Below are 26,587 nucleotides of genomic sequence, written 5' to 3'. Positions count from 1 at the left end.
CTTTAAGTCATAACCCCTCATTCCCAGATTGATTTGGCCGAGGTCACACAGCGTGTTATGGCAGAACAAGGGCTAAAATGTGCAGAATACTGCAGTGACTTCTCACCTGAGTACCTGCTAGTTCACTTCCCCATGGGGGGACAGAGAAAAAAAAAAAAATATATATATATATATTCAAAAAGAGGAAGGAATTTTCAACAATGGGGAAAACATGTGCAAATTCATAATGGTGTAAGAGAGCAGAGGGACCCAGAGTGAATCTCATACATCTCTCAGAATTACAAGATTCAATACGGGTCCCTCTGCTCTTTCACACCACTATGCATTTGTGCACATTTCGCCCATTGTTGAAAATTCCTTCATTTTTGTTCATCTCTGATGTATGGAGTAGACTCAGCTCATTCACCAAGATTCAAATATCGGTTCTTTGTCAAAATTTCCCTGATGCTCCCCACCCCAAGGAAGAGGCATGCTCTCTTTTCTGTGCCCCACAGGGCCCTGGTCTGACTCGTCACATAACACTAATCCCTCTCCAGTAGAATGATTTGTTTCCCCAGCTCCCCCTCCTGTACCACTCCATGCTGTGAGTGCCTTATTGTCAGGGGTCAACACTCATCTTTTTCTTTTTTTTCACCCAATACCAGTGTCTAGAATTGTGCTGGTCAATATAACAGCCACAAACCATATGTGGCTATTTCAATTTTAATTAATAAGAACTAAATAAAATTAAAAATTCCATTTCTCAGTCACTCTAGCCACATTTTAAGAACTCAATAGCAACATGCACCAGTGGCTACCATATTGGACAGTGCAGGTACAGAACAATTCTATCATCGCATTACTTTCCACTGGACCATGCTGATACAGAAAATACTGTACCTGGCGCACAGCAAAGATGTGTTGAAATCAGGAATAAAACAAACGTGTACACCAAAGTTTTAATGGGGAACATTTAAGCAAATTCAGAAACAAACAAAACATCAGTGGCCTACCATCCATTCTTCCCTAAGAGATAGCTAAGGTTAAAACCAGTGGTTTCGATACCTCATTCAAAATTGTTATAGAAAAAAAAATTGCAATAAGTGTTAGAAAGATGCAAGATCCTACTAACAGGGCTGTTCACATTTAGAAATACTTATTTTCAGTTTCTAAACAACCCTGGCTGTGCTCATAGGAAGTTAGAAAAACTTCTTGAGTTGAATTAGGAAAAATAACCTAATGGGTGATTCCAGACCTTATCAATGTCCGTGAAGTGACACAGCCGCCTTCTCAAGGTTTTGGATCTGGCCTTGCCCCTACTGTGTCTCTGTCACAGGGTGGCCATAGGATCCCCTTCTGTTCTCTAGGGAAATGGGGCTGATGGCAGGGAAGCAGTGGATGTGTTATAAACCTGGTTCCTGCCACTGATGAGCATATAAACCTGGGAGTTAGGTAAACCCTTTATTTCTGTGGGCTTCACTTTTTCTCATTTCAGAAGGAACTTAATGATCACTAAGGCTTCTTTCTGCTTTAATTCTTTTATAGTTCCTTGACAGTAACCGGAAATCAATAGGATTCCCAAGTCTTCCGCTGCTATTTTAGACCATTCCAGGCAGAGCGGCAAAGAGTATTTTCAGGGCCCCATCCCTATCGAATTAATTGTTTCCCTGTCTCTGTTTCTCCTTTCTTTCTACATCACCAGATAAATCCATCTTCCCAAAATCACTTCAGTGAACATTCTGCTAATTGAATATGAATCCCTTCCATGCCCTTCAATGTCGTAAGAATTTACTTCCAATCTGGGATGTAATATTATGATTATTCCAGGTCTCAGTTCTTCGTGAGCCTTTTATTGTTTTGTTCTCGCCTGTCATCACCTCACTTGGATTCATCAGCTCTCATGGACTATTTCTCTGGGAGCTCACATCCACCAAAAGCAACGCCTGCTCACACAGATTGCTTTCTGACCCTGATCGTACATAATACTCTGAGTGAGGGCAAAGGGACACGGCGATCTGAGGAAACAATTTGTCCCTTTTCTTTTAGTCTCTGACAATTGGCGCTCTATGGTTCTGAGACTGTGACCTACCTCAGCTCATGGACCTCTCGAAGATTGTTTCAGCAAACGTGAACAATAACCACATCTATCAGAGGGGTCCCAGGAAACAAACTCAACAGCACTCCTGTTTTAAAAGCATTAGAGAGTCAGGTTTTACTCATAGTAACGCGTACTTCCATCGAAGGCAGAACAGAAATGTAATAGCCTGGGCAAATGAGATTTCTTTTGCAAATTATCACAAGGCTTGTAATATCTGTGTTTTTTCTTTGCTGTTCTGGCAAACCAAATTACATATCCAGTGTAAATGGTAATAGTTAAGGGACAAGCTCATAATAGAGGAAAGAAATGCATACATTTCATACCCTATTATTTCTTTGACTTTTTCGATTTCCCCATCATATGGGGTGGATGTGAGTACAGGAAATGAAGTACTAACAGAACTAATTAGTTCTGAATTCCAGTTCTTGAGCAAAGTTTTTTTACCTTCATTTTTCTTATAAGAACTATAGTCAACACTACTCCTCAAATAAAAATAGAAATTGTCATAGATATCAGATTGTGAGATAGTAAAAGGGGACCTCAAAATTAATTTCACCAAAATCTTGATTTCCAATCGTTGCTATTGTAAAATACTGTTGACCACACGACTTATTGCCCAAACCAGGACACTGTTGAGAATAAAGGGGAATGTTATTAAAACTCAAGCCAGGACAATCGGCATAAACCAGGACTGTCCTAAGCAAATGGGGATATATGGTCACCTTATCTATAAAGCACTTTTTTTGAACATATTATTTGCTTTTTATTCTCATAATTCTAATAACTATTGATTCTTCTATTTTCTCCTGATACCCATCACCCAAGTTTCTGCTGTAAATTCTCAACATTGCCTAGAAGCCTAAAACTTCTTTTTTTCCAGAAGCATCCATCTTCATACAGACTCCAACAATGATCTGCTGTAACCAGACCCAAGCAAAATATTAAGATTGAACCAAAAAGACCTAGATCCATGTATTTCTCATCTCTCTAAAAATACTGTGAAACTCTTGGAAACAGGAACTTCTCTGACACGTGCTTTTCTGCATCCTTAGCTGTGCCTACCCTCTCAGGACCCATTGGATACTGGATACAATCACTTCCCTTTCCTCATTCCTTCCTTGTGGGAAATCAGGAGAGTATTTTATTTGTCATATACCTCAGGAAAAGATTTGAATCAGTGCTGAAAAGCCAACTCTCCAAAGAAAATCATGACGGGAAAACGAAGTGTTATTATTTCTATGCAACAACGACACAAATTATATGGTGATAATTATAGTAGCCTGTGAATGCTGTACAGTGTTCCTAGATTTACAGGCTAAAATTAACAATAAAATAAAATGCCAGAAATATAGTTTTTTTTTTTTTTTTTGGTGAGGAAGATTTGCCCTGAGCTAACATCTGTGCCAATCTTTCTCTATTTTTTTGTATGTGGGACATTGTCACATCATGGCTTGATGAGCGGTGTGTAGGTCTGTGCCTGGGATCAGAACCCGCAAACCCCGAGCCACTGATGCGGAGCGTGCAAACTTAACCACTATGCCGCTGGGCCAGCCCATATACATTCTTGATAAACATATAAGATAGAGCAAACATGAGCCTTTCTGGATCTGGACAAAGTCTCCTATGACAACAAGAGATACCAATGAATCCACTGGTGTCAGGTAGAGTTCTCAAATGTTTAAATTGTGTATCTGGGGCCTTGGGTTTAATTTTCTCATAATTATATCTGAATCCTTGCTTCATCAAAATACAGATTTTTGAGCTCTGAATTTTATCCTCCAGGGATGACTTAAGAATATGAAACACTAGACTCACATGAATTAGGACCCACCAAAGATAGGACCACATCATGTTTCCGGATAGGGACAATAGTTGCGTGAGAGTGACGTCACCATAAATCGAACCCAAGGCTGGAATGCCACAGACGTCTCTGGCACAGGGTCCTACATACTTTGATGAGCTGAACTGGAACAATTCACTTTGTTTCAGTCCCTACGTTCATTTCATTACAGGTCTTTGGAGAGTTAATTGATCGATTTTTGCCAAATCTCAAGGATATGAGATAGTGAGGTTTCATTTTTTCCTTGAAGCATGGAGGTAAGGTCATCCGTATCTGAGATAGCCTTCACCAATGGAGCATCGGCTTAGAAGCCTTTATGTAGGAAAAATAACTTGAAATCCATTTTTTTCAATAAAAGCGTCTGGCTTAGGGTTCAATTAAAATGATGCATGCCTGTTATTTGGCAGTTCCTGACAATAAAACCTCCAAACAGGTAAGATATTCAGGTAACAGAAGGGCATGATTTATATTTGTTCTTTAAATCCATTAAAAATGTGCCCTTGGCCTAAACATTTAGGGATGTGTGTATGACGGAAAATATAAGTGTCTTTCCTCTGATTATTAATAATATTTATTGAATACCAACAGTCTTGGTGCAGTTCTCAATAAATCACGAAAGCACCATCCAAATCTTTAGTTTATAATGAAAATAAAGCAAACAGGACCAACTGACTCATTCTGGACCATCAGAGGAAACACCTAATTAAGAAATACTGCTCTATTTCTTTGGGAATGGAATTTCCATCACAGAAGAGAGACTCCAGCTAAACTCCTGTCGATTTTAAAAGTTATTCCTAGGGCAGTACATATAGAGATCCTGTAAGGAAGAATAATGAGAACTCAGTTTGTATTTGAAATAAAGCTATAAAGTAAGTCCTAGAGGCAACGGCGGGCAGTGGGGGCTCAAGATTATCCAGGCCAGGCATGACCATTCCAGAGAGGAAAATATTTTTTGTTGTAAACAGGTTCCCTGAAAAATATTATTTGCTCTATGGGCTCTAAATCCCTCCTAAGTGGAATGGCTGGTGATATAATGGGAAGTGCAACAGGCAGGGGGTGAAAACCCAACCCGAGCCCGCCTCCACCACTGACCAGCTACCGCGGGCCTGGGCGTGTTCTCTCACTGACTTCCACCTCTTCATGTGGAAAATAGAGATGGTACATCCCACCCCAAGAGTTTGGGAGGAGCAAATAAACGCCTGCCTGTGAGAGGCTCAGCACCCCGTAAATTTCCCCACATTGTCGGTTAGCTTCATGGTTTCTACGCCATGTTAAAACTCAGAACATCCGTAAAAGACACGACCTCTTGTGCCTGGGTGAAAAAAGTGCCTGTCAGACCAGAAAATACTCATAAAACTGACAGAGAGTATGGTGGCCTGGGGTAATGACCAAGACGTGGGTATGATGAATCAGGGTTATGTCTGATAGAACCCGGAAGGGAAGATCATACACTGGTATATCTGCGGTCAGAGGAAAAGAAAGTTGGAGCTTAGTTCTGAAACGGACCAATGAGAAGCAAAGGAAAAAGGCAAATGGAAGGACAGCCAGGATGAAGCTGTACCTCTACTGAAGGGCTAAAAAGGAGAACGATTCACTAGCAACAAAACACTTACAAATTATTTGAAACACAGTTAAACCAAGCAAAGAGGGACGGGAGGATTAAGGATAGGGACAGATATCTTCCCAAATAACTTGCTGTACAAGTGGAAGGGAACTGTGATCAGGAAGCATTAAGCAAGACTTGTTAAAGTAAGCATAATTTAATCAATCTGTAGGATATCTCCCAATAGGAAAGAATATGTCCTATTTCTTCCATGGAACCCACCTAATCCCCCTTTCAAGGCTCTGTCCTGATTGAAGAAAAGGTACGTTGCACTCAGTTTTTCCTCTTGCCCTCACTCCTCTTAACTGTAAATGGAAAATATGAGTATGTGTATATATTATGTGCATTTGTTATACCAGAGTTTTTGTAAAGTTCTCACCTGTAATTATCTCACTTGTACCTCTCAACAGCCTTGACCCATACCAAACCCATCAGACCCTGGTATAATGAAATCAAATTGGTTTTTATCTATTTCAAATTTCAACCAGCTCAGATCAAAATATTATGAACTTGTGGGTATCAGCTAAAAAGGAGACTTAGAAATATCCAGGAAATTCTACTGAAACTAAAAACAGCATGCCTAACTCTCCTTCCAAAGGCCTAAGGTTCACAGAAAAAAAGACAGGGGAGCTAACACCGAAATCAGTAACAACGGCAAGCTCAAACTGCTCAGAAACCAGGGTAATATTATTCTTGGAGTTCTCCCGTCAAGAGAGACCATTCTATCCACTTACATAAGAGATGGCAAATGGGTCAATAAAACTTCACGGCTGGGGGACCAAAAGCAGCAAGTGCTTGAAAGAAGTTAGTTGATGATGAAAATAGACATGTACCTTTTGTGTAGAGCTTGACAAAATCATCCATCACCAGGATCAGAGCTTGCCCCAAACACGGGCCAAATGCCAAATGGCAGCTGTATCCCGCATGCACGCAACCAACCAAATGCTCTATATGCAGCTTTCATTTCCCTCAGCCTTTTGTGCAAAACAGCTTCCTTCCTTTCTTCCCTTTACAATGCAAACTGCAGAGCTTTAGCTTTAGGCCAACTATGCCAATTTAAAGAACTATACACAAACTCCAAAAGAGACATTCAAATTAGAGCCATGTTGGAAAAGTGAATCTTGGAAAGGAAACAATATCCTTACCGTTTATTGTCATGCTTACAACAGCCCTTCACGCTTAAACTACTTTATAAACTTTTTCAAGATGTGTATGGAATGGCATTTCATTTCGTTTTGAATTTTCTTCATTATTCCATTTATTTTCCTGAACAGAGCTAACGGGCCCATTCTTCTCTGCGAGCAGGCCAGCTTCCACGATGAACTATCTGGTTGATAAACCAGAAGGTATGATCACAGTAATACTATCTCACTTTGTATGGTTCTGTAGTTCATAATGAACTTTAACATACATTACCTGATTTGATTTTTGTGCATGGCTGTTGAAACCAGGTTGATAAAGTCACAGTCATGTGACATAAGTCTAGGCATTTGAAATAAGCATATTTAGCTAACCGGAGCCTGTTTTATATTTCAAACATCTTGAAGACAAGGACTGTAATGTTTACTGCCTATAAAACTCCTCTCAGTATTTGATAGTTTTCTCTTCATGGTAGACATCCAATAAATGCTACTATCTTCTGAGTACACCTGGCATCAAGAGGTTTGTTAGCCTGTGAAATTTTCTGTCCTATCCTATACTGCTGTGTTTTCATGAATCTACTCCAATTCCCCTGTCACAGAAAACTGTTAAGTTCCCTCAAGACAGAGGTTAGATTTCACACTGTTTGGAATATTTTATGTTGCCTAACACAGCTGAAAAATGAACTATTAAGCATGATTCTCTTCATGGCACAGCATATCACCAGGTACAAAGTTTTGGACCAAATGAAAATTGTCTTGCTTCTGTTGTTGACCCTTCTACTCATACGGTTTGCCTGTTATGGTGTCAGAGCATGATGCCAGTGTAGGTTAGAAACGCAGAGTTAGTCAGACTATGCTTATTCTGCCCAAAGAAGAAGAACTGAGGGGAAAACAAGCTGCTCTGCTTCTCCACATTTCAAATGCATTTCCTTCTATAAACACAAATATGCACAGCATCGTAACATGATAGGAGTACTTGAAGTCACTTCCCATGGTTACATTTTACAATTCAGAATGGGGGATCATAGTGCCTCTGTCCCAAGACCAGGTGACAGATCTGCAGATGGACTCGTGACTTTAGCCAGGCCAGGCAGAGTCCTTCCATGAGCTTTTCCTGGCTGGGGATGGTGGCGAGTGGAGAGCTCTCTCCCAGGGATTGAGCTAGGGGGTGTGGTTGTGGAAGCTGCTGGCAGCCAGCTTCTCTACAGGAGGGAAAAGAGGATCTGTGGGAGAACAGCTGCTGCTCTCCCTGAGGCTTGAGGGCTCAGCCCTCTGCATTTCCATATCATCAACTTCAGCATCTTTCCAATAAATCTCACTTTTGCTCAAAACAAACAAAAGTCCACAGGCCAGTGTCTGCAGAGGAGGGAAGAACAATTATTGAACCTCCTCTATATGGCCATCTCCCATTTCTAATCTTCACCAATCCCCAGTGAGCAGATAATGAAGTAACTGAAAAAATCCCTCAGCAGGTTCAAATCCCTCTCCCAACGTCCTCCTCAAATAGCTGAGGTTGCTGCTGTCGGGGGAAGAGGGAGAATCTCCCTCTGCCCTTTCCCTTAAGGTTCTTATGGCTGGCCAAATAATCAACAAGACAGGTTAGCAGGAGAAAATAATACCAAGTTTAATAACATGTATACATAGGAGAAACTCAGAAATGAGCAACTCGCCCCCTCTGTCTAAGCTGCTTGCTTAAGTATTGCAGCTAAAGGCGAGGAACGTGTTGGGGGTGGGTAGTGGCCTGGGACTTCAGAGGGCAGGAGGACAATTCTTTTCAGGGTCATCTATAGATAATGTGGCCAGGGAGAGACAGAGTTTTTGATAAAAGAGGCTTGGTGCCTTTGCTATTGTAACCTCTATCCTACACTATCTTTATAGCCATCATGATAGAAGATCTGTTCCAGGAAGGAGCCACCATGTCAAATTCTTTAGGCAGTTAGTGGGGGAGGTCAAATGTCCTTCAGAGAAAACAATCAAGGTAAAGAGATATATTTCAGGGTGGCCAAATCTTGATCTCCCACACTGCCTTATCCCAGAGCCAGTATTCATCCTAAGGAGGGTAGAAAGGGATATAGAGAAAGCAGGTTTTATAAAATCACAACACATTTTCTTTTGTAAATGCTAATCCAGGCTACAAGTGTAAATTCTACCAATGCGGAGAACAATGCCTAGCACATAATCAAAACTTGCTAAATTCAATATTCTTCTATTTCCTCTGGATCCTTTGTGTCCAGAAGCATGTTTGACACGTAGTAGATACCCAGTAAATATTTATATTGAATGAATACTACCTTTTTCTCAGTTCTCAGTAAATATTTATATGAAAAGAATACTATCTTTTCTGAAACTTTAGAAAATTACATTTGCCAATGTAAGTTCAAACAGAAGCAAAATAGGCTAAGTGTTCCCTTCATAATATGGACCATAGATACAGTTTCTATTACCTGGAGATGAATCCTTCATTTTACTGTAGAATTGAAGCTATGAGAGGATATGAGGTCCTTTATGTGAAACCAAGTGCAGACAGAGCTGCTATCTAAAATGCTAGACATGAGCCGCATATGGAGACTCAACACTGAAACAGAGTCTGAATTTTAGTCTGAATTGAGAAGTGCTATGGGTGTAAAATACACATGCAATTTCTAAGACTTAGTATGGACACAAAAGAATGTTGGTTCTGATATTGGTTGCATGTTCAAATGAAAACATTTTGGATATATTGGGTTAAGTAAAATATGTTATAAAATCAATTCCATTTATTTCTTATTAATTTTTTAATGTGGCTACTAAAAAATTTAAAATTGTATATGTTGTAGCTGGTGTTACATTTTTATTAGCACTGGTGTCAAATATTACACAAAATTACAATAGTATTAATACTATTCTAGACATTAAAATTATACAGAGAAAAATCAGGAGTTTTATTCTTGTCTTTGCAAATACAAATTTCACCTGCATTAGAGCAAAAACAATCTAAGGGCAAAAAACTGACTGCTATATTTCAATCCTTACATCAAAACAGTCTTTGTATTTTTACATGAAATAAATAATCATCAGGTACAATGTTTGTTTAAAAAAAATCAGTAAGACTGTTGAAATTCATGATGACAAGTGCTCTAAAAAGACCGCATTTAGGCAAATCCTCAGGTATCTATACTTTATTACTTTCCTCTGACATGACGGCCTCCTTCCCCAGCAGCCAGCCTTAGGAACCAAAGGAAGATCAGCACACAGTCCCAAAGTGACATCTGTTCAGCCAGAGAGGCGAGGGAGGTCAAGATGGATGGAAGGCTAGAGGTGCATGTGATCCGCATATCTTCCACATCAATGATTCTACCCACCGACAAGAAACTAAGAGACAACACACGCAACTAAGCTAAAGCTATTTTTTTGCCTCTAACATATACGCTCACGTGTGGCTGTGGACAAGTGATACTCGATTGTTACTACACTCCACTTTCCGAGCCCAGGAAGAAATAAAATAGCAAATCCTGATGAACAAAGGGACAAAAATACATGTCTCCATTCCCACCTTGCAGGTATAACTTACTGTCAGTGATTTCTACTTATGCTGCAATAGGCCTGAACGGGGGAATCTTCAACCTGCTTAACAGAAATCAGTCAAGGGATTTATCTTTCCAAGAAGTTTTATCAGTGTACAAATCGTTTTCAAAGACCCTTCAGTGAAGCGTTCCCGAGCTTTTTGATCTAGTAGTTAGGGGGCTGGAAGAGAGGTATGGAGTTCAGAACAGACTGGGGTTGATATGGATGTAATTGATCTGTGGCTTAATAATTTTTTCCCCCAAATCACTCTCATTATCTTTAAACTAATTACATCTCTTTACAGGATAAGGTAAGAAAAAAATTGACATTCCTAAATATGGAAAGAGTGAGCAAACGAAGGCTGAATAATGAGTCCGACCATCATAAAAACTCGCACACACATTTCTAAATAAAACTACATAATACACAATCTCTGTGAATATTTTCAATGCCAATGGAAAGGTGATTCGAAGCTAGAAGTGAGGATTCTCCCACAGGGGAAATTTCATAAAATTTTACTTTTTGAAAATTTAAAATCTGATGTTTTTTCTAAATTCTCTGTATACTCCTAAAATTCAAGACATTGAACCAGCTCAGACGCTACTACAGAATTAAAAGGTATTTTGAGTTTCTTGCATGAAATTAAGATCTGAGTGAAAAACACACATAAGGTTAGCATTTCCTTTCCTTAGTACTCATTTGATGAGAACGTTTTCTGCAAGCCACCATGAGCCTCAGGAAGGCACAAGTCAACCCCTTGGTTCACAGTGATCCTTATTTTCGTTAGTGTTTTTCTTGGATTCAATTACTGTCCGTTACTTTAAGTATAATTTCCCCATTCAAGCAATGACAACACAATTATACAAATCTGAAATTTTCAACAGAGATATTACAGCATAGAAATAAACTAATAAAAAATTCTAATCATATATCCATTCATTACAAGGACCATAATTCTTCAGAAACCAAATCCAGTAATCTTAAAACCTGGATACACTGTAAGATTTTAATAAATTTAAAATACAGAGCCTACTTTGCACGCAAAGTTACACACATTAGCCGCCTGACAACTCCAGGTTCATAACAGTATCACTACTGAACTAAGTCAGATATATGCATCTAAGTTGTAAATACGTTTCTGACAACTAATAAACCACAACTAAGCTTCAAGTACCTTATCATAACTATTCAGCCACACACCTAAGTGAATTTAATAGAGTCACAAACTGCAGACTAATTGCTTCAAGTGCAGCTTATTATGTGTGCAATTTCAAGCACCAAGCAGCAGTTAAGGAAACGCAAACTACTTCACTCAATGCAGCAAACACCCTTTATATGAAGTCAACTTTCGCACCTGCTTGGCAGCTTCTCTCCTACAGCCAGACTGTTGGGGGGCCATGGAGACAGTAAAAACTTTCACCAAACTCATGTCATATCATCAGGTATCTACTTCTTTACCCCCCAACAACATCCAGAGCTATTATAAATCAAGCACTTGCTCCATGTGGAAACCAAGGTTACCCAAATGGCCCCAATGCTGCCTAGCTGGTAAGTGCCAGCACTGGAATTTAAACTCAGACTCATCTGAATCCAAAGCTGGTACTCCTTCTCCTAAACCAGAATGCCCCCTGCCTTGGCTCTAGAAACCACGCTCATACAAAAGTTCACAAAGTTGGCCAATCCACATTCAGCAGAGGGCAAACAGGGCAAACGTTCCAGATCTTCTCATTCTGTTAATCTTGAACCACTTTCTTTCTTTCTTCCCTTAAAGAACTTCTCCCACCTGAGCTTTAGAGATTCATCCAAATGTTCAAGTCAACTTTCTCTGCATCTGGGAGAAGGTGGTGCAATTTGGATCTTATCCTCTTTTTATTTCAGCAAACCACTTCAGTGGATGAACAAGACTTGCTGCTTCTGCTTTAACGACAAAGGGCTCTGGGGAGGCATCCTGCCCATTTTCAACAGGTCTTCTTTTCTCATCAATTGGTTTTCCTGTTTATCTACCCAGTCGGTAAGTGAAAGAATATTTACTTACTTTACAAATATGGGTCCTGGCAAGACTGAATGTTGATGCACGGTCTGTGGCAAACAGTTGATGCTTCTATGGGGGAGAAACAGCTTCAGGTGGGACAGGCGTGGGCAGAATTTGGGGAAAAGAAAAGTGGCAATGTCACCTCAAGCATCAGGGAAGGGACGGTGAGTGGTTATAGAGGAGCTGGATTTTATTTTCCTCTAGGGCTCTGAAAATTTGATCCACTTGCTGAATGAATAAAACCACAGATCTCTTAACTTTGTGGATCATTCACTGGAGGAGGTTTAGAGAGGAGGATACAACTCATTCATTCACTGATTCATTTTGCACATAGATTGCATCGTGCTTAGTGTTGGAGATACCTAAGGCATGTGTCCCTCAGAAGCTCATAGCTGTATGTCAAGGGAAGGTAACATAGGTACCATATTCAAGTCTTGAGATGTTCAAGTAGAAGGGGCCCTTAGTCAAGCTTGCCCGTTGTGGAGGAAGAGCACCGTTGAGCACCACATGGTCATCATGCTTGTCCTGGAGTGGTCCTAGCGATGCAAAGACAGCGGGAAAGGCAGCCGCGACGTGAAGAGCATGTGCTGACACTCAGCTCAAGCTGCCGCGTAGGGTGCTAAGTCCACAGACCCCGAGTTTGCCTTTTAGAGCGACCCAGAAAATAAAAACGATCAAAATCCTCTCTCTTCTTCTAATAATATTTAACAGCTCCTTAAATATTGATTAAAAACATCATCATGACATACTTTATTTCCTCTTAGCCATACAGTTGCATTCCTTTAATCACTCAACATGGCTCACAGATCCTTTATCTACCACTTCTGGGGTATCATACCTATTTCTTCCTGACCACTTGCACCCAGGCCCACCCCATTCCCTCCTATAGGCATTGAGTGCCTCCACTGTACCTAGCACAGCACCCAGAAGTGACAGTTATTTAGGCAATACTTGTGTAAGGTTTCAGCACTGAGCACATTCTATTGATTTGTCTTAAGACTGTGCTAGCTTGCTGGAAGACCACATGAAGGGGACAGAGACACTCAACCTGGAGTCTACAGACAGATATGACAGCATCTGTGACCCTCACATAACTGAGAAGTTACACGATTTTTCCTGGTGAGCAGGTCCATGGATATCATCAGATCCTCAAAAGGGATCTGTAATCCAAGAGAAATGATGAACACACTATTCAGTTTAAGCTTGTGAACTAATAAAATTTCCAGGTGTTTCAATATCTGAACTCCTGCTGGGCCGAATCCTTGATTTGTACAGGTGACACGCCCAGACTCCTCTTCTACTCCCGTCTTCCCACATCTGCTGTATAACAACCACCTTTGAAGTTATTCGAGTGTAAGACGAGATTGAAAATTACCTACTGCATACTTCCAAAGCATGCAGAATTTATTAATTGTTGTTTACTTTTAAAAATTAAGAAGAAAAACATTGGCTACCCCCTAGTTTTTCTTTGTTTGAAAAGTAACTTATTAAATAACTAATTATTTAAATATGAAAAGTTGCTACGAAAAACCTAATGCCTCTAGGGATACTGCAATAAAAGAAGAAATAGCTAGTCTATCCATAAGTCATGAAGACAAATTGCAGTAAACCTCTCAATGCCTGAAGCATATATAAAAGGCATATACTGATCTCCAAAGAAGGATTTTTTAATGCATCTATAATGCTTAACTCATTTACGTCCTTTACAGTTTCTAGCTAATATCAGTTTTTGTGTTAGCCTTCTTAGTATATTATTTTTACCATGTCTCACCTGGGATTGCCTGACTTGGAGCAAAAAAAAAAGGATTTGTGTTCTGAATCTGCAATTTGCCAGCTGTGTGATTTTGGTAATTTACTCAACCCCTCTGAGCCTTATTGCCTCCTGTTTAAATCAGACGGCTGGATTAGACGTCCGGTTCGTATACTGTGCTCCAAACTGCTCTGGGGCTCTGCTGACCTGACTAGGGAAGCGCTTTTCCCTTTCACGTGTCAGAGTTGGCTTATTTCCTTTGGGGAAAAGGTTTCTGTCACTAAAACAAAAGTCCAAAAATCACTGGGCAAGATGGTCTATAAAATGCCTTAAAAGTCAAACATTATATGATTTTATAGAACAACCCCTCTTAGAATGGACACACAAGCCCTCACCAAATGCTGAAAAGAAGATCCATTCAAATATCATTGTTATGTCAACACATGTAGTAAGTCTCATTAAACAGCAGTTGGAAATCTCCATGCTGAGAACAGTATCCTGTGCTTAATAAATGTTTCCTTCACAGCAACACAGTGATGGGCTTTATCCCCAGACGTGGAATCAGACCAGATTTGCCCAAGGTCCCTCAGTTAGTAGGTGGAAGAGGTAGGATCAGAAGTCGCAGGCATCCATGCCAATGGACACATATTCTACCAACTCCCTAAAAGAGGGCTACTGGCAAAGGAAAGTACCTGCCGCCCCTGCCCTGTAACGAGCAGGTAAAATTAATAACATGCAACAAGGGAGCTTTGAGACATTAAGGCTTTATAATTTTTAATGATAAAACAGTTTTTACCCACCAAAGTTCTCATACTGATTATTCTCATTCTTTAACTGTGCACCATGTAACTTGGTATTGGGAGAATGGAGTGTTTATTTTTCTTTTAAACTCAGAGCCAGAAATTCTAATGGTCTTGAGTCTTCTTAAAAATTTCCCAGGCTATTTCAATAAATACCACATAAATATATATACCACAATGCCTTGTTGCTTCGAAGTACACTTGAATTTTCTTTGGGACATCACAAACCCTTTCAGCTCTCTGAAAACCAGAAGCTTCCAGGGCCCTTTTTAGTCCATCCAGACACATCTAGATTAAATAAACACACTCACAAAGTGAAACTTTTATGTCCAAGTCTCTCTTCCAGTTACATATGTTCCCCAAATTCCTGTTCTTTTAAGCAAGAATCTATCATGTTAAGCTCAGATTTCTTCCTTTTCTTCCAAAATTTTACTAACCCTTTGCTGCTTTCCACTGTAATACTTTCCATGTCCTCGTGGCTTTGAAACCCTCTCATGTAACATTTTCCTGTTGTCCCAAATCGCCTCCATGCCCTCACAGAACATTCTACCTCCCAAAGCAGGCTCTCAGCTGACCCTTAGGTTTGGATGACGCAGCTGGGAATTTTGCTGCTCTCAACCTCGAGCTGCCCCATCAGTTCTCCTTTTCCCCTGCTCCACCTCTCTTCTCACTGTCACCTATTTATCAGAATAAAAGCCTTCCTCTGATCCAACATCTGTCTAATAAGTGGATGGGGTACTAGGCAGGCTATTAAAAATTAAAAATATGTTTACTTCCCTCTCCCATTCAGAGACCTGATTTAAGACACATAGTGTCATAATTTAAGAATTCCCCAAGTGAATGCTTCAACAACCTCAAATATTCTAACAAGAATAAAAATCGCCTCTTCAAAATAGAGAAGTAAAATGATTTCCTTAATTTTAAAATGCACGTCACCACCATGCAAGGGCATCTCTGTTGCATATTAATTTCTAAAAAAGAAAAAAAAGGGTATATATTTTGAATTCTTTGGTTTTGATGTTCCTTTTGCTCTGGGAAACCTATTTAAAGGGTTGGCTCTATCCTTCCAAGAGCATGAATTCCCATTCTCATCAAGGGGAATCCTATGAGCACATCAGCAGACAGACTTGGACCTTTTAAAATGTTTTGAAAGAGCCCCCCCTCACCACCACCCTGGTTTTCCCATTTTAATCAGCAGATTGCATTGGGGCTTTTGGTCCCTCTCCCACCTCCACACACACAGGCACGCACACAGACAGTTTTTGGAAGCCTGTGTTCCAAATTAACAACCTAGCAGCTTGAGATGATGCTCAAAGTCACATGCAGTTTCAGAAGGGGAAAGCAGTTTTTCTTGAGTTCTGGCAGGGGAAGTTAAATCTCTTTAAAAATTGATCAGACGCTAGTAAGGGAACAATATATAAATTGTCGCAGAAAATTCTATTATCAAGACTTTCTTATATCACTAATGGGTTTTGTAAAGCTGTTAGTGGAGGGCTGTATTCCTGATCCTATGGCATCCTCGCCACCACTGCTAAAAACAGACGGGCACCAGTATCGAAGTGGGCCCACGGCACTGACTCAATGTCTGTGCTTTGGCAATTTTTCCTAAGAAGGGATTGCTGCAAATTTCAGCTCCGTTACCATAAAATCCTCCTGGAATTGGAAGCCGGAAGCAGCAAGAGTGTCTGCTCTTTGGTACTTGCCTGATACAAGACCGGCTCTAATACAGATGCGGAATTAACAGGAACTTATTAATGCACACAACCTATCAGTGATTTAAGGGGTGCCAAGATTGTCTTCACTGTGACTTCTCCTTAATTTTCCACTAATGATTGTGACTAAATTCCACATTTTTTCTTCCATAAGCTCTGCCATAACTTTGTACCCCAAATTTCCACCCTTAATAATTCCATTGGGTTTCACCACCAACAGTTATTGTTAAAATTATGAATGCTCTCAAGGAAAATAATGCATTACACAGCTCTTATACATTTTTTTTATAATTTTATTTTTTTTCCCCCCAAAGCCCCAGTAGATAGTTGTAGGTCATAGCTGCACATCCTTCTAGTTGCTGTATGTGGGACGCGGCCTCAGCATGGCCGGAGAAGCAGTGCCTTGGTGCGCGCCTGGGATCCGAACCCAGGCCGCCAGCAGCGGAGCACGTGCACTTAACTGCTAAGCCACGGGGCCAGCCCTCTTATACATTTTTTTAGTGATGGATTTGTCTCAGTCACTCAGCAAGGCCTAGGTGGAACAGCACACGTGAAGGTTTTGATAGAAGGAGTCAACACCGAACAAATATTGGTATGTTACCAGTACTAGTGGTGACTAAAGGCCTCCCTGGGACATGGCAAGGAAGAGTCCTGAGAAGCAAGCAACAAACGGACGGAGGAGGAGCTCTGAGAGTGAGCTTTACGGGTTGGATCACTTTACCTGGGTTATTTTTCTTGAATCTTCTCCATCACCCTTTTCATTGATTTCCCACTTCAAGGAACACAGGCTACCCAGGTCAGGAAGGACCTGAGGTCAGCCTCATGAAGGATGACAACAAACAGGATGTAGGCTGAAATTCCACCCAATTCACATGGTTATCTACTCCTATGCTTTAAGGCCACAAGATAACCAAACCCAAAACTTGAAATGAAAACATTTTAGTTATTTTGGCTTTCCAAACAATGTCTGAAATGAGAATACACAACCTCCACTGGTCTGATATTTTTAAAGCAAGGACTTCAAACAACCATAGATCTCTAAATGCTTACACAGAATCGCTTCTCCCCAAATTATATTCTTTTCCTCAATTTTCAGAACTCTAGATCAACAGACTCATTCTGCCCTCTCTTTCTCAACGAGAGAGAGTGAAAGATGTCTATTGCAAGACCAAATCAGTTAATGCCAAACACAGGCACGGCTCATTTCCATAAGAGATAATAATGCTACAATTCTCGATGAGGCAGAAAGATGGTGACTGTTCATTACTCTAGGTGATTAGCATCTTAACATCTTTCACAGGCACGCTGGAGCTGAAGATGTTTTGGTGAAGGTTAACGGAAAGCATTCTCCAACCCTCAGTCTCCCAGGTTTTCTCCGTGGAGCATTTGAAGGTCTTAGCCAAGCTTTCCATGGTAACTCCAGTATGGAAAATGATGGGCAGGATTAAGTTCAATGGAATGTCTGTATAACACAATAAAACTTGATGCACAGAGAAGCATTTTTCAGAAAGAAAAGTCAGCTGCCTTCCACTGTTTTGAATTTGGGCTGTGCCTACAGCCAGTCTGAGATTGTTTGGGCTTTCATTTATCTATTAAGTGGCACTTGCCCATTGAGTTCCTTTAATATATCATGTGACTTGGACCCCAGAAGATTGGGAACTACCTGTAGACACCAGAGCACAATAGATGATGGCTTCAAGCTACTTGCTTGCTTCACTGCCATGTTATTCTCTCTGGTGATGACACAAACCTCCCTCCTCTGAGGAGAGGACCATGCCAGCCACTCTCTTTCCTCTCCCCATAGACTTCACGCTGCTCCCTCTCCTTCTCCCCCTGTCCAGGACCCACCCTGGAGATCTCAGGCCAGGAGCTCTTGTTCTGTAGATGCTCTCTCTCGGATACCCATGACTTCTGAGTTCCCCTCTCAAATCCCCCACACATCAACTCTTTCTGCAGCCAAAGTTCTTCTCTTCCTCCCTGCTCTGGCAGCTCACGAGTCCTAGATGTATTTCTACACAATCCTAAGAACCTCTCATCCCAATTCTTCTCCCAGTTTCTTCCAGTGCCCTTTTTAGCCAGAGAGTCTTAGATAACTTAGACCAGGGGCAGAACAGACTTTAATTTCTCCTAGTACAATTGCTGCGTCACTCGCCATTTCTTTTTGAATCACCAAAGGACCATCTCTCCCCCTGGGAGACTCATAAATAAGTCATGTTTGCACTTCCTAATACTGAATCTTGTTTTTCTGGGTTTCCTTCTACTTCTTCTTCTTTTTTTTAATACTATATTTACCTTCACTGCGGATGCCTTACATTGCCTTTTCTTCTTAACACAATTACATAAAAAATTTAACTCTCATGAAGGTGAAAGCCAGATCCTCTCCTTCAGAATCTAATTTCACTACTGAAAGAAGCAACAGGATCTAATGCCAACAGCACTGGACAGGGAATGTCGGAAGTCATCACCTACGTGCCCTTGGGAAGACCGACCCTCTCTCAGAATTCCAAGCTCCATGCGTTTAAAAATTTTTTTTTATTTATTTTTTTCCCCCAAAGCCCCAGTAGATAGTTGTATGTCATAGTTGCACAGCCTTCTAATTGCTGTACGTGGGACGCAGCCTCAGCATGGCCGGAGAAGCAGTGCATCGGTGCGTGCCCGGGATCCGAACCCGGGCCGCCAGCAGCAGAGCGCATGCACTTAACCGCTAAGCCACGGGGCCGGCCCCGCTCCATGCATTTTAATGTCCACTTTATAGAATGTGTTGTTTACAAAATTCTGTTCACTTCAGAAGCTCTTCTGTAATGGCATTATTACAAAGGCTCAGATAAATAATAACCTATCATCAACACGAGCTCCTGGGGTCCATAATTTCATAGGAGAATAGACACACTGGGGCTATATATTAGGACTTGTGCAGCTCAGAGAAAACTAAGAAGCCACAAAAAATAAATGTTACACACACGAGGTACTATCAGACCAGCTGGTTTTCAGATCTACAGACGTTACAGAAGTGACTGAACCTAACATACAGCAAAAGATACAAGTCAGCCAATAGAACACAAAATATTTCCATAAGAAAAGAGGCTTTTTGGATATCTTTTAAGGAAAGGCATATTCTCACTTATTGGTGAGATTCCTGAGCCCAAGAGGGTGGACTAGGTCACAGGGTGCACTTGTGAGGGCTTTTCCAGCTCTGATTTTGTGCTGCATGAGGCCTGCACGTGTGTGTGCACGTGTGTGTGCATACATGTCCACACATACACAGACACAGAATCTGCCACTAAAAACTTATCCCTGCTCAATATTGGAGCAAAAATGTGTCATGGCTCATTGGAAGCATCGAGAATTCATCTTTCTGCCTGATCTTACTCTCAACAGCATTACTGACCACTGCTTTTCAACTTCCAGCCCTTTGAAATGAGGACAATATATTTTAAAATAAACTTGTGCTTTTATTTATTTTACGAGGAAAAAAATCCCTTAATTTGGTTCTCTAAGGAAAGATTTAGTTTGTTTGTGAGAATAAACTATATTTAAACCAAATTAGCGTTAGCTTTTCCTACTTCACCTACTAGGCTTGACTCCGGGCACACGGCGAAGCAGTGTGCAGGCCAGGGTGGATCTGGTTTGTACTGAGGAGCCTCTGGATCATCTGATTGGCCTTGGAGCCTAAGGATGAATTTAATTCATTCAGCTGAAAAGCTATATTGTTTCTAAACATCTTTGGGCTGTTAACACTTCATTTTAAAATAAATTTTAACATCTCCAAAGAGAACGAGAAGTGGTCTTGTAGAAGTCAATTCTTCCTGTTGGTTATTCCAATGTGTTCACACAGGATCCTTTAAAAAAAAAAAATACTCTTTCTACATATTTATCTATTTTTAGTACATATTTTAACAAGTAAATTCAAAAAAAATCAGCAAGCTCTAATTCATAGGTAAAATCACTTGATTTTATCTTTTCCTTTTCTCATTAATTTGCAGTAATCTTCGGCATACAGAAGTGATTTCCAGCTGCCACCCACATGCCTGGCTCCCACCTACAAGGCAGGTAGGGACCTGTACCACGTCTCTGTTAGCTGCTAAGAACTAAGTGGTGGTCTATTGCAATAACCAACAATTTCTTTAAAGAGTGTTGGATATAAGCATCAGGCTACATTAAATCCCAATCCTCAGATTAATGCCTCACAATATAAGATGTACGGTGCCACTCCCACGGAGTTTCAATTACAAAATAAGCCTTGGTGATTTTGATGCAGCCATGAAGTTAATCAGTACAAGTAAAGAGTCCCAACTTAAAATCCAAACCAAACCACAAACCAGCATCTCTCTGTCTTTCTCTCTCTCTCTACTAAAGAAAAAAGAATTGGAACATATTCCTGTCTTGGTCCCCCTACAAATTCCTACCAGCCTGGGTATGGGGTTATCCCCAAAGCTTCATTAGCAACAAGAAAAGATGAAATAAAGAACTGGATAGCTCACTAAGAGCTCTACAGTCTAAACACACAGAAAAATAGTTTAAAAATTGATACAGAATAGAGGAAGGAGAAACAGTCTTTACGAACTAAGTATTTTATTGACTGAACTAAGTATTTTATTTATCTCTGTGTTTTGAGCTACTTGTTAAGATTTTACCCAACGTCCCCCAAGGTATATTTATTTTAGATGTGAGATCTTGGTCCTCCATCCTGTTTGCTTCTCCTGCTGTTGACCCTCTCTATGTTCAACTTCACTGGGAGGGGGTGGGGAGGGAGCTCTGCATTTTTCTGGGGCAAGAAGTTGCCCCTCTGAGACGGAGGAAAGCGGCTTTCCCAACTGATATCCCACCTGCTTCCCCTGCCACAGACACCTCTGGGCTTCAGTGTTTGCCAGTTGAAGTCTTCCGCGACTGAAGCAGGTTCAAGTACGAGGATTTCCAATGATTCAAAGGTCTAAAATCAAACCAGCACTTATACATCCTCCAAAACCCACACCCTAATTAACTGTTTCCACGCTCCTGGCAGGTGGAGGTATCAGGCAAAATGAGAGCAAAATTGAGCAGGAGCCAGGGATCTTCTTTTACATAACACAGATGGGGCTTTTGAGCGCTGCCCTTGGGTTTAGACCTATGAAGAGCAGTGTGTTCTTTCCATAATTATTACCTCTGTCCCATGGTCAGAAATGCTACCTGAGTCCTGGCTGGATCCTGTAAGCCCACGGCACGTTTATTTTATAGCTAGTGAGGGTGGAGAACCGTCACAAAAGGAAGCCCAGTTGGGCACAGGATGCTAATGTAGGGTGGACATTATTTCTTTATTGACCAAATTATCTGTAGAACTGTTTAAAAGGAGGAGGGCTTGTTTGCCTCTTGGGAACCTCAGTGTTCACACTGCACTGAGCATTAACCCTCACACGAGCTTGCCCGCTGGATACAAGAATTCTTAGATTTCTGTATTTACAAAATCTTCTTCCCAGAAGAAATAAAACTGTATTTAAGTTCTGATGATGATGATACTAATAAAATGGTCTCTTTTTTTAATCAAAAAATGGGCTTTGATGAAATGACCAAAAAAATGCAGCTCGCACTAAATACAGATCCAAAGTTGTCTTCACACGATCTCTGAATAGTGGATGATGAATTGTCACACAATGTCCCCAAAGAGGCTCTTGCTTTCCTTAACTCTAGAGGGGTCTCCTTTGTTGGCCCTAATCCCAGCAAGTGAGAGCCAACAACACCCCTAAAATAAATAGGGAAAATCAGCTTATGCTGTTGACTTACCAAGCTCAAGCAAACTGCTTTGCAAATCTACTGGTGTCCCCCAGGATCTATTTTAATGATCTGCCTGAGGAGAACTAAGCAGTGATTAAAAGATAAGAACCCTCCAGATCTTCTGAGAAGGGAATTACAATATCTACATGAGTGGTAAAACACAGCTTGCCGGTTCCCTTTACTCCCAGAGACTCGGAGCCTCTGCAGATGGTGGGCCTCTTCAGGGCAGGGCCAGTGGCTGCCGCTGCCACATGGGGACACCAGCGCAGTCCCGCCATCCTCGGCCAGCCAGCCCCCTAAGACCTGCTACTTCTCAGCTGGGGCCCCCACTTGACCCTGACTCTGCATCCTTCGGCTTTTCTAGCAGGGAGAGTCCGCACTCTCTGTCTGCCCAGGTTGAGCAGCAGCAATCTGTTCATACCTTCAGAAATACTTAGGAAAAGAGGAGGAAAAGGGACACAGGTATCAAAGGAAAGTCCTTCAAACACAGCACACATGTCTCCTTTTGACTTGTGTTAGAACCATAGCAAAGTCCTGTTGGAGGGTCAGAATAAGCTGAATTTTGAGTGGGGGGGCTACCCACCTCCTCCATTCCTCCCCCCCAAAATTACAAAGTAGTTGGACACCTTCACCCCTGAGACGTGCTAAATTAGGCGGCTCCGACAAGAGGCCTTTGTCCCAAGGTCCCTGCACATCCAGTTTACCTCGCCAGATGCTCCCTGAGCCTATGCATTATTGACAGACAGGGGATCTTTTAAAAAGAGAAGTAGGGGGAGAGGAGCAAGGCAGACCTGGCTGCACCCACCCAGCACTTTATCCACCTCCCAGCTTTGTGGCTCAGTCAGCACAAACACAAAATCATTCAAGAAACACATATCTCCTCTCTCTCTCTCTCCCCCCCCCCTCCCTCTCCCCCCCTCTCTCCCTCTCTCCCTCTCTACCACACACACACACACAGAGACACACACAGGCAAACGCACACTCACAGACACGCGCACGCACAGGCACACTCCAGAAGGCAGCATTACCTGTTCCTGCTGTTGCACGGATTTCCCTGAAGCATTCGGCTCCTTGGCCGTAGTCATGATCTCTGTCCAGGGCGCACAGGGGCAGGTGCGATCCGACGGTGAGTTTAGAGCAACGGGAGTCCAGTCGGCGGGGAGGACTGTGATTTAGTCCATACTTCCGAAATCACACGGCTATTTTGGGGAGGGTGGGGGAGGGATAGTGGGGAGACCAGCCCAGTTCTCTCTTTAAGTGCCAAGAGCAGAGAGCGGAGCCGAAGAGGAAAGATGCTGCGGCTTAGTGGGTCTTCTCCAATTAGCAACAGCCTCTGCAATCGCCACAGAAACAATGATAACTGCTTAGCAACCGGCAACTGGCGGCGCGGTGCAGGAAGGGGACCCGAGTGATGCGCGCTGCTCCCGCCCGCCCGCCTGCCTCCCGCGGCGCACGGCGCATGCTCGGGCCGCGGTCGGCTGGGGAGGGGGCTCCGGGGGAGGGGACCCAGGCCGGGGCGCGCCGGCAAAGCCCGGGAACTTGTCGCCGCCCTGCCCGGGTGGCCGAACCTGCGCCCCCAGCAGCACTCGCCGGCTGGTCACACCAGGGCGGGGGCGCTAAGGGGCCACGCGAGGGATGGTCTTTGTTTTCCCTTCTGCCAAGTGCCGGGTGCGTTAGAGAAGGAAGCTGCTCTGTGGGCACCAAAGAACGGCTCCTTTTCTGTGTGCCCGGTGGGTTTGCAGGAATGGTAGATGTGGAAATCTTGGCCTTGATTTTCCTTAAAATTCAGAAAACTTATTATGATCCATCTTTTAACTCCAAAGCTCTCCTGTGTCTCTCTGAAAATCAACCAGGATCTGAAGGGTGTCTGTCGGTTGAAAGAAAAGAGAAAAAAGCCTGCGGGGTGACCTTATAGGAAGGCAAGGCTCCCTGCTGAGTCCTGAGCTCAAGGAGAAAGCCGGACAGAGGTGGCTTTCCTGCCTCCCTGCCTGATGTCCCTGCTGCCTTGCGCTGCCCGCGGGCGCTACTGCACCTCCCGGCCCTCGACCCCTGGGGACGCAAGTTGGTGGGCAGAGGATGCGGTGTGTGCACAGCTATCAGCTCTGAGTGGAGCTTGATTAGCCACCAGTTTGCAGGCAGGAATGTCCATGGCCTTCCAGAAACGCGGACCAACTCAACACCCAGAGTCCTGCCGCCGCTCTGTGCGTGAAGGTCCTCTGTTAATACTTCTCTGACGCCTCCTAGTCTTGAAGCTCCGCCTCCACTCCGAGGGTTTCAGGCCACCGGCATTGGCTCCCAGGGGAGAGGTAGCCACCACCCCCCCCCACCACCCCCACCCCCGTTCCCCCTCCCTCTGGCCCGGCACTAATAAGAATGAGGGAAGAATAAGAACCTTGGGGCCTTCACACCTCTATAAAGCCCTGGGTAGTTCCCTGCAAAGAGAAGGCAAAGTAGATGGGTTTCCATTTAAAAGGTGTTTAATAGCAGACTTCCCCTCTTTGAGCTCTCCCAGTGCCCCCACCCCCGGTCACTTTACAAAACAAACACTAGAAAATCCAGGGCACCGTGTCCTTTAGAGTTGACAGATGAGTCCAGACGGTGGCAGAGTTGCCTGGCCACCTCTCCCACAGCCTGGACTTAATTCTGGTCTAAGTGCTCACTTGGCACAGAGTCCAAGGGGTCAGGATGGGCAGCTGGGAGCGGGCCTGGTTTGTCAAGAGCACAAACAGGAATCCATGTAAAGTCTGGTCACACAGTCAGGCTCTGCTTTGTGTTTGCTGGCTGTGTTTAGACTACTTAGCAGTACGGGAAGTTTCCGGGGTGGGAACAGCAGTGGCGTGGGTCCCTGTCTAATTCATCATGGTGGCCCCGCTACCAGAGTGCCTGGAGCATAGGTTATGATCAGTGTTCGCTGGGGGGGGGGCGGTGCCAGGCCAATCAACCCCCCTGGGGAGTCTTCATACAGTTACAAGCTTGTAAGCGAAAGGTGAAGCCATGGCAACATGAGTCCTCTAAGCAAACCTGCCATGGGGGCCCCAGCAGCAAAGTCTTGGAAAGGAGGCCAGGGCAGTGAGATGAGTGGCCCCTCTTCCCTCACACGCCTGGACCACAGCAGCCTGGGAGGACTTCGGTGACAGCTGAGATTGATACTGGCTCAAGAGAAGGTTGACATAAGGGAAGCCATGTTGTAGAAATGAAACCATACTGTAACTTGGAATGACCTCTGACAAACTAACCAAGCTGGATATGCACCCTCCAGGAAATCTAACTGCTATGTTGATTTTACAACCCCTGCCTATGCATATACCTCCCAGCTGCAATAAGATGATAACTTGTTCTTTTGAGTTCCTTAGGAATGTAATGACCCCAAACAGAGAATCTATGCTAATAGCCATCATCAATGAAAACCAAAAAATCTGGGTTGGCGACTCTCAGTCTGTAACACTAGAATGTCAACATTCCTAACCCCCTCCCCTGTAACCCACCGGCCTATATAACTGCTGTAAGACTTTGTGCCCCTTAAGATGGTTCTTTCAGACATGAGTAGGCCATCTTCCCCTTGCTAGCAAGCTGTAACAAAAAGTCCTTTCTTTCCTACCTCCTTGCCTCTTGACTATTGGCATGTCTTGAGGCGAGCAGAGGCCCCACATTGGGCGGTAACAAGATCAGCAGCCCCTGCTGCAAAACATCCTGTCACGATTTCAGCCTCATTCCCGAGCATCTCAGAATTGCTCTGTCCTCCAGAGTTTCCTCTTAAATTAAAACCCCATCTTAAACCACCATCTCTTAACATCTCCGAAGGATGCACTGCTAACCCGCAGAGGTCAGGAGCACCACCAGGACTGATACTGGGGACAGGGATAACAGCGGGAGAAGGGGGAGAAGTTTCCAGGGCCCGTGGTCTGACCGAGTTGGTGGTACCCCAGGGGTGCCCAGTTAGCTGTGTGTGGTGGGGAACAACATGAAACCCTTCAGGGACTTCACTTTTACTTCTCAGCAAAGACCTTAAATATTATTTTACGTCTAAAATGAATACCGATATAATGCAAAGTTCACACGCATTTGCAAGATTATTCCCGATACGTCAAAGGAGTCTCCTGCTGGCATCAGATCATAACTTGGGTGCTTGCCCACGAGCCCCCAGGCCCTCCACACCCCTCATCGATAAACTCTGTCTTCAAGAGCCACTGGGTGGAAAATTTTGCGAGTGACTGTGGAGGGCCAGGCACGGCTGTGCCACTCAGCACCCTTCCGTGTGATTTTCTGGCACCAGGTCCCCGGGTGGCCAACTGTTCGGCATGCTACTTGACTCTGCTGCTTTTAAAAGAGAAAGGGCAAGG

The 26,587-nt window shown here is 42.9% G+C and overlaps 1 protein-coding gene across 3 annotated transcripts in view; it reads right to left on the bottom strand.

Annotated features, from left to right (window-relative positions):
- DPP6 (dipeptidyl peptidase like 6) overlaps nucleotides 1–24,367 on the bottom strand; it is a 517,278-nt gene extending 492,911 nt beyond the window's left edge. For all 3 annotated transcript variants that reach the window (XM_058533884.1, XM_058533891.1, XM_058533895.1), the window contains exon 1: nucleotides 23,276–24,367. In XM_058533884.1, the coding sequence (XP_058389867.1) occupies nucleotides 23,276–23,332 (57 nt within the window). In that variant the 5' untranslated portion in view covers nucleotides 23,333–24,367. The remainder of the gene's footprint in view (nucleotides 1–23,275) is intronic.
- Between the last annotated feature and the right edge of the window lie 2,220 nt (nucleotides 24,368–26,587).

The sequence above is a fragment of the Diceros bicornis genome, chromosome 3, assembly GCF_020826845.1.
Source record: "Diceros bicornis minor isolate mBicDic1 chromosome 3, mDicBic1.mat.cur, whole genome shotgun sequence".
Taxonomy (NCBI): domain Eukaryota; kingdom Metazoa; phylum Chordata; class Mammalia; order Perissodactyla; family Rhinocerotidae; genus Diceros; species Diceros bicornis.
The sequence above is the reverse complement of the archived record's forward strand: the minus strand, read 5'-3'. Positions and strand labels throughout refer to the sequence as shown.